We start from the raw sequence: 13,454 nt of genomic DNA on the forward strand, positions 1-13,454 counted from the left end.
GGAATTTCCGTAATATTGTCCGTCAGACTTTGGTTTCAGTGGACAATCCGCTCGTGAGTAGGCTAGTTCGACGGACTAAGTATGGCGCATGCTCAGAAAGGATTTACATGGCGGAAGGTTGCATTGCTGTGTATTGGACTTCCTATTTCTAGTCCCGTCGTACGTGCTGTACACGTCATCGCGCAAACTTTCAACGGACTGTTTGTGCATCGTGTGTGGTCAAGTCCGTTCATTCGAAAGTAGGACGGACTGTCCGTCGGATTGTCTGACGGACTAAGTTGGCCATACAGTCCGCCCGTGTGTACGCGGCTTTACACTGCTTACAAAAAAATAATAATAATATTGTATTAATGAATACAATGTTATATTAAGGTACTGTAAGTCTTTTATGTTTGCCCGATGCCAAGCTTTCAACATAAGATTTTTTTAGCACAGGAAAAATGATACTACTGTATATATCTATATAGATCTATATATCTATATATAAAAAAAAAGTTTGCATAAAAAAAATATAGTTTTTATATACTGTAAATGAATTGCTGAGCACTGCACCTGCATGCTTGGTGGCCTGGTGAGACAGCAGGAAGTCCTGGCGAAATGTGTGATATTTGCACTGACTGCATTTGAATGGCTTGTCATTCATGTGAGTGAGTTGATGATTCAGAAGCTGTTTTCGGTCTTCGCACATGTATTCGCAGAACTCACATTTATACCTTAAAAGGAAAATCGATATCAGATTATTCTATGACAGTAATGATCAACCTTCTAGATGATTTATGAACTCACCCATTCTTCCAAATGCAAGCTTATTTTTAAAGGAATAAAAATAAAATTGCTTCATGCATGCCAGCTGTAATACTCAAATACAGATACTGCCTACAGCAGTATTTATTAAAGTGAAACTCCAGACATATTTTTAAAATCGCTTTGGCTAGATTGTCTAAGGGTTAGAACCTCTTTCAAATTTTTATTGCTGTCTGTGTCTCCCATTGGGCAGACTTTTAATTTTCTTTGTTGCATCACTGATCTCCTACACCTACAGCATAGACCCCAGCCATTGCTTGCATGGCATTTTACAGGGCAAGCTTCCTGGTGGTAAAAACAGTAATGTCATCCAATGCCAAAAAGTGGCTGAATAAAGACCCTCATAGCAGGAGCAACCACACGATTTTTAAAATGAAATTATTGTGTCGAAAAAGATATTATTGTTTGGGTTTGCTATTATATTGAATTATTGACATTTTTTGCAGAAATTGATGAGCATGGGATACTGCTGCTAGCCAAGTCTTTGTCTAATAAATTTATACTCACAGCCATCAATCAAATAATCCTTCAATTGCTTCTCTAATTGATTGGGTTTACATATATTTAAAAAGGACAAGTGCCCAATGGCAACCCGTCGTTTCCTGAACCATCCATGCTCCTTCAGCAGGACAGCTAGGAAACAGCTCAGATCACCCATACCCTGCTTCCCCTAAAATAAGACCTAGTGTGATTGTCAGTGATAGCTGCAATAAAAGCCCTACCCCCCAAATAAGCCCTAGTTAAAGTCCTTGTAGGTCTTCTTTTCAGGGTAGGGCTTATTTTTGAGGAAATAGAGTAGGGCTTATTTGGGTGGTAGGGCTTATATTGCAGCCAACACCGACAATCACGCTAGGTCTTATTTTAGGGGAAACAGGGTAGGAATGAAGAGGGCTGTGTCCGGCATGCGCACTAAAAAGAGAAACCAGTGATGGCATTTTCAGGGGAAAGCCTGTGCAACGCAGAACAAGGACACACAGTAAAGTTTTCTCGAACAGGCAAGTGTTTAACAAGGAGCTTAGCACTAATAGGGGTGGGGGGTTTATTAAAGGACAAGTTCTCCAAAAGTAAAACCTGAGTCCCCCTTACCTTAGTGTACCCACTCGCTCAGAGGCAGGAGAAAGAAGGGAGGAGGGGGGGGGGGGGGGAGACTTCAGTCACAAACAGTGGATGGTCACTTCACTCACTGGAGAATGGAAGCTCAGGCATCGGCACTTTTCATCCACGATGTATCTGCTGGCTTTTAAATTTGCCCATGCTTCCTTTTAAAGCCAGACAGAGGTTCCTGCTTCTCCCGGGCCCTGGTGTTCTGCCACTGTCAGGAGGCCCCAGCAGGGTTTCTGGCCACAGGGCTCTGAGCTGAGAATGTCTCTCTCAAACAGCCTAGAGCCTGCACTGACAGTTCCCCCTCCCTCACATGGATGGGAGAGGAGAGAGTCGATCAGCTCCTTCTCCTCCCACCCCTCTCCTCCTGTGTGCACAGCAGAAACTGTGAAGCCCAGCAGCTGAATGATCAGATTCAGCTGCTTAGCTTCACACTTTCCATGCTGCACACACAGGAGGAGAGTAGCACGAGGGGTAGGAGCAGATCTGCTCTCTTCTCTCCCATCTTTACGAGGGAGGAGGGAGGGGGAACTGTCAGTGCAGGCTCTGGGTTGTATGAGAGAGATGCTTTCAGCTCAGAGTCCTGATGAGGAGGCACTGATAGGCTCCACTGATAAACACTGATAGGTGGTCATCACCACTACTGATACTGTAGGTGGTTATCAGCACCTGATTGGTGGCATTGATGAGCACTTATAGGTGGCATGGATGGGCACTAATAGCAGGCACTGGTAGGCTGCACTGATAATCAGGGCACTGGTAAACAATGTACTGACAGTCTTGCCGGTTAACGGCTCTCCTTTCCTCACACAGACACAACGTGGGAGGAAAGGACTGCTGATAATCGGGAAGTCTATTTACATGTGATCAACTGATCACATGGTAAAGGGCCACTGTGATTGGCCCTTTTCCGTGATCTGTGATCAGCTGTGTCCAAAAGACACAGAAGTCCCAGAGTGGCTGGATGCCCGCTCCAGGGGCACGTGGGAAGCAGGGTTCTGGGAGGTTGTTTATGGTCGTCCACCCAGAACTGGAAGCCCGGTGCTCAGATGGAAGGATGAGGGGGTAAGGGAGGCCCTTCATGGTTTCTTGCACCGGGGCCCTGAAGGTTCTAGTTACACTTTTGATGTCCGGGATTGGAGTGTAGGTAGGCAGGCAGACACAGAGGGGTAGAGGCAGGAGGAGGAGCAGATCAAGCCCTCTCTCCTCTCCTGTATGTGTGGAGGTGAACTGTGCTGGATTTGGGCAGTGTGAGAAAGACACTCGGCTTAGACAGCTGTAGCCAGCCCTCAGGACGGTTGGCAACCCTGGCGATTAGAGTATGCCTGTGCACTTGGCAGTTGCGGTACTTGGTTACTTGGGGAGCCAGTCTAGTCTGAATAATGTGTCTGGGTTTCAGGTGGTCTGAAATCTGGACACAGGATTTTAAGCCTGGACTGTCCCAGTAAATCCTGAACAGATGGCAACCTTGGATAGGAACCCGCTGATAATAGTTAATACATTTGTACAATATTTATTTTTATTTTATTATAGCTCCTTGAACTTTGCCATTGTTCTCAGATTATTATTGCATACACAGAAGTGTGAGGAACAACAGGAGCAGATCTAAGCCCATACGAATATAAATGTCAGTCACTGGATTGTTAGAATATTGGTCTACACTGGATGGACCAGCTCATTAGGAGAACATACCCGATACTGTGTTAAGGACACAGTGTTAAGGACAACTGAATCCAAGGTCATTGAGAATGGAGAAAATTTAAACATAAATTGAAACACATGCAGACTTGATGACAGAAAATCAATGTGCTTAATCCCACAGAATATCTATCTGTTGATATATTTTATTGGGAAGCGGTTAATGATCAATTTGAAGGAAAAGAAAAACTGCAAATATCTAATATTGTATTAACTAAGCTATAATAAAACACCAAGTCAATAAAAATGACCTTGCAGTAACACCTGCTGAAAGCACATACACAACAATAAAAATAAAGAAAGATAATGAGGCCTCCAGTAGAGGGAAAAAATTAGGGTTGTAAAATATAAGGCGCCGCTGACAGGTAAATCATCCAAAATACATTACAGTAATAAAGCACAAAAAACAACAGGCTCACCTGCAGATAGGAGAAACTCAGCAAAATGAGTTGGTAAAAAATGATTAATCCGTATGGGGGTACAGAGTAATCAGAGTAACAAGTGGGTGGTAAGAAAACTCAAACCATCATGTATTCTAACAAAAAAGTAGTCACATGCTCTGATAAAATATAAAGCTGTAAAGTGTAGGTAACCCTTAACCACTTCAGCCCCAGGAGAATTTACCCCCTTCCTGACCAGAGCACTTTTTGCAATTCAGCACTGCGACGCTTTAACTGACAATTGCGCAACGTTGTACCCAAACAAAATTGACGTCCTTTTTTTCCCACAAATAGAGCTTTCTTTTGGTGGTATTTGATTATCTCTGCGGTTTTAATTTTTTGCACTATAAACAAAAAAAAGAGTGACAATTTAGAAAAAAAAACGCAATTTTTTTTTACTTTTTGCTATAATAAATATCCTCCAAAAATATCTATAAAAAAATATATATATATATATTTCCTCAGTTTAGGCTGATATGTATTCTTCTACATATTTTTGTTAAAAAAATAAAAAAAATAAATAAAAAGGCAGTGTGTGCAAGGAAAGGGGCAGGAGAAGAGCAGTATACACAGTGAGGGGGCAGTCTGTACAGGCAGGCTCCCTCACTTGCCAGCGCTGACTGAAATTGTCGGCTCTTATTCTTCTATACTTAATAGCGCCAGGAAGGAGCCGTCATTTGGTCCCCCCACTAAATTAAACATGGAGCGAAGTCACCCAACCCCGACCCTTTGTTTAATTTAGTGGCAGGACCAAATGACAGCTCCATCTTGGCGTTATTAAGTATAGAAGAAAAAGAGCAGATAATTAAGCTGACAATGACAGTCAGCGTCGGCACCTGTTCACCTCTCCTGCCTTTCTCTGCCACGTTTTCGTCAGATGGGTGAAAAAACGGACGAATGGTGCATATGTGGGAAAGCGGCCTAAAAGACATGTGAACACACACACTTAATGACAAAGGATTCTCAAAGCACACAGGGAGAGAGCACAGATGATATTACGTTCTTTAACCTTTCTTAAATAGCTTAAGACATAACCCAGATATTAATGGAATTAAATCTAAAATAAGAGAATATAAAATCGCTGCGTACGCTGACGACATCTTGATGTTTCTTACCAATCCCCTTATCACGATTCCATCCCTCTTAAAAGCATTTAGCTCATTTCATACATTGTCCAACTTAAAAATTAACTTTAGCAAATCCTATGCCCTCAACATCTCTTTACCTCATGAATTGGCCGAACAATGTAAACTCAACTTTCCATTCCAATGGACCAATGAGACTATTACCTATCTGGGCATACAACTTCCAAAAAATCTAGACGACCTATACGCTAAAAACTACTTACCTATCCTACACAAGATATTGATGGACTTAAAACTATGGAACAAACCAATTTTTTCGTGGTTCGATAGGGCTTCCATTCTAAAAATGAACATTCTCCCTCGCATCCTATATCTTTTACAGGCCGTACCGATAAAACTCCCCATAGCTTTTTTTAAATCGTACAGACGAGCGTGTACAAACTTCCTGTGGAATATGCGCAGACCCAGAATTAGCTATTCCCAACTTTCTCTACCCAAAGACAAAGGTGGCATAGGTCTTCCTGATATCAATAACTACTACAAAGCCACTTATATGACGAGAATAATTGATTGGAACATTCATTCACCCTACAAAGATTGGGTCGCTCTGGAAGCCTCATTCGTAGACTCCCCTCTTCAATATCTTCCATGGGTACAGCGTTCACACATGTCCTCTCCGACTAAATCCCATCCACTAATAGACCCAACTTTACATTGCTTCTCTACTATATGTACTCAAAAGGAAATTTCATCCAACCCTGGACCAATGACCCCACTGAAACAAAACCCACTCTTCCCGCCAGGCATGCACGAATCTTTCCTTGTTAGACATTGGACAAACGAACCGATCCTCATTAAATCCTTTTACAACAAAGGACGACTGCTCACGACACAACAAATCGCAGAGAACATGCGAATGCCCCCAATCCCCATATGGACCTACCAACAAATTCGACATTACCTGCAATACACTAATAAACAATATGACTGTACTAGATCTCTGACTCCCTTCGAGAAACTCTGCTCCTCACGGACACCCCTGACTCATCTCATCTCTTTGACCCATTCCCTTCTATTTCAGAGTAACATCCCTGGCACCTCTTTGGCTTGCAAGGCTTGGGAAAAAGACCTGGAATCTTCCTTTTCACAGGAAGATTGGGAACATATCTTTCTCAATATTCATAAAGGTACGCTGAATGTCTCGGCTCAGGAAAATGGATTCAAATTACAATGCCGCTGGTACCGTACTCCTGCCCTGATTCACTCCTGGGATGCACAGATTCCGGATACCTGCTGGAGATGCCACAATCAATGCGGCACCCTCCTACACTTGTGGTGGCTCTGCTTGGCCATACGTCCTTTCTGGCAGAAAATACATAAGGTGATTGAACAAATTACAAGCACGATCATACCCTTCTCTCCAGCCCTCTTCTTACTACACCACAATGCCCACTCTAGCACATCTTACCGAAAATCTCTCACAATTCACTTAATCAGTGCGGCGAAGCAGTGCATCCCGACTTACTGGAAGTCTCCTACCATCCCCTCCATTGCAGAATGGCTTCGTAGAGTAGACAAGACAGCAAATATAGAAGAACTGATCCATATTCATAATGACACTCCGACGAGTTTTGGCTCGAAATGGGCACCCTGGCACCACTTTCGGAATACTGCTGACTTTCACGACATGATACAAAACCCCACCTGACTATCCATCTGATATTTAGGTACACGTATCCAACACCATGTACCCCCTGGGTTTCGCCTCAGATCTGTAATATATTACTATCATCGGAGAGACCGTTTCTAGCATACGACACTACAATCGTTCACCCTAACTAGGTGTTGGTTCGTGGACAGCGAGTAGCGGATCTCATGAACCCTCATCTTAGTCTCTTACCTGAAGCAACAATCTCCCCCCTCCCTGCCCTTTCCCCTTAATTCTTTATCCCATCCCTCCTTTACATAGTTCCCCCCACCCCCTCTCCCGAAAAGGATATGCATATCCAGAATAGAAGGTGTAAACTTGTAGCATCTCCCCTTACCTCCTTCCATGATCTTTCCTCACTTCGACATGTTCTTCATTGTTACAGTATGGCAATCCAACCTCAGACTTGTTGGTATTATTACAACCCTACACGTACGCAACAAAACGCTCTGATTTCACTTGCATCTGGAATCTCTTCCATATATTTCTACATGTTGTCAAATGTTTAATTAGACCTCCGGTTAACATCTACATCAACCGTATAACAATGTACAAGATGTTTGTATTGTTAATGTTCAATATGGATTGCCTGTTATATGACTTATTCTTCTGTATGATGCATTTTGAAAAACAATAAAAACTTTATGAAAAAAAAAAAAGATATTACGTTCTTTAACCACTTGCTTACTGACATGGTCCAATTTTCAGCTTTCACCGCTGTCACACTTTGAATGACAATTGCGCAGTCATGCAACATTGTACCCATATAATATTTTTATAATTTTTTTGAGACAGATAATGCTTTCATTTAAAACATTTTGCAAATATTTTTTCTCCTTCACTGATGTGCACTAATGAGGCTGCACTGATGGGCACTGATAGGCAGTACCGATGAGGAGGCACTAATGGGCACTGATAGGCAGCAGTGATGGAGCTGCACTAATAATTAGGGCACTGGTAATCACTGCCCTGATTATCTGTGTACATGCCCCATCTGGATTGCCGGTTACTGGTTTCTCTCTCCTCACGCTGTGACACCATGTGAGGAAAGGAGTGCCGATAACCAGCAAGTCTGTTTACACTGTGATTGGACACAGTGGTAAAGGGCTGCTGTGATTGGCCCTTTACCACGATCAGTGATCACAGGGTATGCAAGGGGCATGGTTTTGGGAGGACATCCATGGATGCCCTCCCAGAACAACAAAGCAGCGCCGTAGCCGTCTTTTGGCTATAGTATGGTAAGGAAGTGGTTAAAATACCCTAGGAGGCATTTGTTAAGCAAATTAGCCACACAAAAATGAACATTAGGTGGCCCTTTATTTAGCAAAGTCTGCAACAGTTTTTTTTGTGTACGACAGACCCCTGCAAACCGCGACAGATTTGCAAAGTTCAGAGACACCATTTAATACTAAAGATGTAACAGAATTTCACTCTAAACAGATACAGAATTAAGAAGTGATCAGGGTCAGGTTTTAGTCTGTCACCGTGCTACTTTAGAGCAGCTGAGGAAGGAATTTATTTAATCAAGTTTCAAACTTGTAGTAAATATGTCCCTAATCTGTATCATCTCTTCTATGTAGCATCACCTTGCTGCTAGCCTATCGTGCATGGCCAGAGCAGTGTATACCCTGGCTTATTTCTGGGTTCTGCAAGATGCTGAGAATGCAGATTGGAACCATGGACAATGTAACTCCTGTATGCATGCACAGGACTTACGCCATCATTGGGTACTCAATCAAAGACAAGAAAGGTGCTGGACCTGGGAGAAGAAGAGGTCATCAGCGGCAATGGAGCAATGAGGGTGATTGCGGTTCTCATATTCCTGGAGAGGGGTGCTATGACAAGGAAGTCAGCCATGAATACAAGTATGCACATCATATTTGCACATTATGACAATAGACCACCCACAACAAAATAGCTAAGTTTCCCTTTAACTAGTCTGTAAATGCAACTTGAGCTACTTTTCTCTGTAAACAGCAGGAGATAAAGAGAAACTGGAAAAAGTGACAAAGCCTCAGCTCTTACTAGCTGGACACAAGAGTGCACATTATTAATATTCAGTATTTCATACTTGCCAGAATAAAAAAATAAAAAAAATTATTATAAATGTTATTATTTAGTGCAGACTATATTAAGAAAGGATATAGAAAGCCAAAAAGTAAAACATTCAGTTCACAAAATCAAAGTCTATGAATCTTCAGCGCAAATCAGGGCCCATTTAGTATCATATACTGTTTACTCATGCAAAACAATAACTGGAGTCGAGATCTCAGTTGCATACATATACAATATGTGGAAAACAGACACTGCTTCCAAGGCCCCCCCACCCCAAGCTAGAAGAGACCCAATAATGGACATAGCACTGGCTAAATGGTGGTCATATACAGTATAATCAGCATTGAATTGTGATGGATTAGCAGGACATAAATCGTATTCTTGAAATGCATGCATTAAACACACTTGAGCTAGTATGGGCAAAATAATCTGCTTACAAGACTATAAAGCAAGCTTACTTATTTAGTGGTCCCTCAAGCTGTTGTTGGTTTGCTATTTAAAACCTACATAAAAACTGAAAATGTTTGTGCATGGCTAGTAAATGATGTATTAAAGGATATATGCCTGAGCTGGGTATAACAACGTAAAACCGTGGACCTGATGCATTTCTGAGCAGGAATGCTTGTCAATCAATCGACAATTCCCAAAGCAGCAGCACAGGCACTCAGCATGGGCTGCTAAAGAGTACACACAATAGAAAGAGGCTCTACAATTTAAAACATTGAATGACAGGAGGAGGGGTTTAGAGCTGGGGAGCCTATTAACCACATGCAGAAGGCTACTTACCTTATTCTGTGTCGAAAACAGTGCTGTTCTAAAACAAGCTAACCAATCTACTGGTCCTGAAAACCATCATCCACATAGAATAAGTATAGCTTCCCCACTGTCCCAGATTTTGAGGGACTGTCCCCGATTTGGAACAAAGTCCCTCTTTTCACCTTATTTGTCCCTCATTTTGGTCTGATCTATATGGTTGTATATTAAATGTACTCTTTATCTTTCAAAAAGTGTTTCCCAGTGCTAAACCTTTCATCCTGTTTCTAAATTGCTGCATTTGTAAAATTTCAAAAGCTAGTATAAAGTAGTAAAAAAAACAAAAACAAAAAACTTGTGGGTTTAACTAATCCGGGGGCCAAGGGGAGGAGCCTGGTAGGGCAGGTTTCCCCAACCCCCAGGCCACGGGCGACTGCCCCGGCTTGTTTGCAGCCGGGCCGCGAAAGCCACACTGTCTGACATGAGATGGCGGGAAAGCGGAGTGATGACATCTCTCACCATCCGCTCGGAACACCACTCTTCCTCTTCCCCCCTCGCAACGGGGCCTCTTCACTGTGGTGGGGCGGGGGAGCAGAGAGATTAAATACTCTCTCACCTCCCACCCACATCACCACTCTTCCACCCACACAGCAGGGCCGCTACACTGCTGGAGGTGTGGCAGGACAGCAGAGAGATGAGCTCATCTCTCACTGCCGGCCCCGCATCACCGCTGTTCTCCCTCACTGGCATGTGCTGCCACCACGGCAGGTGACAAACCTCATTTGGTGGCAGGTGTGACAAACCACATTTGGTGGCAGGTGGCAAATTAAATCTGGTGGCAGGTGGCAAACCAAATCTGGTGGCAGGTGGCAAACCAAACCAAACCTGGAGGCAGGTGGCAAACCAAACCTGGAGGCAGGTGGCAAACCAAACCTGGAGGCAGGTGGCAAACCAAACCTGGAGGCAGGTGGCAAACCAAACCTGGAGGCAGGCGGCAAACTAAACCTGGTGGCAGGCGGCAAACCAAATCTGGTGGCAGGCGGCAAACCAAATCTGGTGGCAGGCGGCAAATCAAATCTGCTGCCAGGCAACAATCCACATCTGGTGGCAGGTGACATGGCAAACTACGTCTGATGGCAGGTGACAAACCACATCTGGTGGCTGGTGGCTGGTGGCAGGTAACAAACCACATCTGGAGGCAGGCGACGTGGAAAGTGTAAAACCAAATCTGATGGCAGGCAAGGTGGCAAGTGACACTGCATCTGGTGGCAGATTCTGCATTATGGTGAGTTGAAGTATTTCATTTTATATTTACATTGTAATGACAGAAATAATGTGCTTCAATCATCCTGACACCATATCAGCCATGGTGCTGTGATGATTGAAGCACTAACACCAGCCATTTTCCCAACAAATTGTTCGCGAAAAGCTGCATAAACCCCACCCAGGCCTTGGCACGCTTTTATTCCACAACGCCAGTCCTCGGTGCCAAAAAGGTTGGAGACCACTGCAGTAGGGGACTCGAGAAGAGGAGGATCAGGGCTGCTCTGTGCAAAACCATTTCACAAAGCAGGAAAGTATGACATTTTAGTTATTTTAAAAACAAATTATGTGTTTACAATCACTTTTATTCAGACAAGGCTTTTCATAAAAAGGAGATCCAGCATAGGACAGGCAAGGCACAAATGGAAAATGGAGAAGAGTAGTTTTTCCCTCAATAAAGATTTTTAAAATAAATGACAATATTTCTCTGGAGTCAAAAGGAAATGCTAAGGGACCCAAGAGTACCAGGCATCATCAGTCACTGGTGGTTTAAATAAAGGTTTGAAGGAGCTGATACGGTGCACCCACTTCTTAAACTGGAAGTAAACTTCCATCGATTGTTTGTACCTATAGCTAAGCCTATAATAAGGCTTACCTCTAGGTACTGTAAATATCTCCTAAACGAGCGCAGTTTAGGAGATGTTTACTGCATATGCAGCCGATGATGTCATCGACACGTGGCTCCGGCCAGTCACACAGCCGGAGTCTGCGGACCCGGAGGGAAGATGGGTGAAGATGGATGCAGCCTCCAGTGGTGACAACAAGGGCTTAGTTTGCAGGCAAGTTTTGTATAATGTGCTAGTATGCATTGCATACTGGCACATTATGCCTTTACTTTGTAGGTCAGGGAGCAAAAAAAGGGGAAGGCACTTTACTTCCTCCTTAACATTGATAGGAGAGCACATGATATATTTTGAATACCCAAAACACAGTGTAGAAAATGGTTATATATATATATATATATATATATATATATATATATATATATATTGTACATATATTTGTCTCAATGGCAACGGGTTACCTGCTCTCCTCCACACAATGTAGATGAGTCAAAAGGTGCATCTTAAAGGTGTAACGCTTCTTAAAGGCTTTACCACACTGTAAAAAGACAACACAACACAGTTGCTAATTATGATTTTAAATATTTAAAAGCGATATTCCAAGCAATTTTAATCAAATTTTTTTTTTAAGCTGATGCACAAATATTTTAATTATACAATTTAAATTATTTATATAAAATCTTGCTTTTACCGACAAACATGTTTATAAATGTGCACCCATGAGACAAGATTCACAAGCCAGAATGAGTTTTCTAAATAGGGGAATCAGTCCTTCCTCTGAATCATTGTGAATTTAGTTGAGCTTGTGTCACTGAACTTAGCAAAAAACAGACTTTTATATTTAAAAAAGGGGCCTAAGGCACAACCTGCTGGCTGGAAATGAAAATTCAAAAAAACACAATATTCCTTTACCAAAGCCTAAAACTAAAGTGGTTCAGTAATTACCTTGTCACACATGTGTGGCTTCTCACTGCTGTGTGATTTTAAATGTTGTGTCAGCCTCTTCTGCATGTTATATACCCGACTACAGATAGGACAAGGATAGGTGGAACTCTTTGAAGTCTGCGTTGAAAGAAGAACATAGGTGTGAATTGAAAACGAGATAAATAAACCAACACACTAATATATCTAACATCAAAAACACTGGATGAGAGAGCCCTGAGGGTAACTTCCATTTTTTCTTCTGATTACAAAATTACAGAACACATCCGCTATGGATAGGGGTGGAAAGGGTTAGGTTCTCTTCCAGGTTTGTAATATGTATGTCCTCATTAGGGAAAAGTGGGGCTGATATTGCTGACTTGTTTTTAAAAATGTATGCATCTGTTAAGCCTCATACACACGATCGTATTTTCTGACGGGAAATGTGTGTTGACAGACTGTTGGCCTAAAATCCGACCGTTTGTACGCTCCATCAAACAATTGTTGTTGGATTTTCCGCGGACAAATGTTGGATGGCAGGCTTATAAATTTTCAGTGGACAACGATCTGTTGTCAGATTTTCCAATCGTGTGTACACAAGTCCGTCAGACAAAAGTCCTAAGTACAAACACACATGCTCGGAATCAATGCTCATCAAACACAACATTAGCAGAAGGTGCCCAAAGGGTGGCGCTAAAGAGCTGAAAAGCCACGTAGTACGTCACCCTGTTCGTGTTTGTTGGCCTACAATTGTGTGTCGTTTGTATGCAAGACAAATGCATGGCCAACGGCCTTCGGACAAAAGTCTGGCGCTTTGTCTGCGGAAAATCTGTGTGTACAAGGTTTTATTATTATCTGTTGTTTACTAACTAGTGAGCCAATGAGATGGAACATGCATGCAAAACTTTATAAATTGCACCTGTGCTCAGACTATGGACGTTTAAGTCTTAATATTCTTAACAAGCAGTACTCATGTACTGAGTGTGACGGACCCCCGTACTCA

At 42.6% G+C, this 13,454-nt stretch overlaps 1 protein-coding gene across 1 annotated transcript in view; it reads right to left on the reverse strand.

The window, feature by feature from the left end:
* Positions 1–13,454, reverse strand: part of ZNF335 (zinc finger protein 335) — a 140,340-nt gene that overhangs the window by 34,025 nt on the left and 92,861 nt on the right. Inside the window, exons 12-14 of the mRNA XM_077459237.1 lie at positions 12,476–12,592; positions 11,992–12,068; positions 553–713 (exon numbers count right to left, since the gene is read on the reverse strand). Coding sequence (XP_077315363.1) covers positions 553–713; positions 11,992–12,068; positions 12,476–12,592 — 355 coding nt within the window. The remainder of the gene's footprint in view (positions 1–552; positions 714–11,991; positions 12,069–12,475; positions 12,593–13,454) is intronic.

This window comes from Lithobates pipiens, unplaced genomic scaffold (genome assembly GCF_037356315.1).
Source record: "Lithobates pipiens isolate NorthernLeopardFrog02 unplaced genomic scaffold, aLitPip1_a1.2 Scaffold_28, whole genome shotgun sequence".
NCBI lineage: Eukaryota > Metazoa > Chordata > Amphibia > Anura > Ranidae > Lithobates > Lithobates pipiens.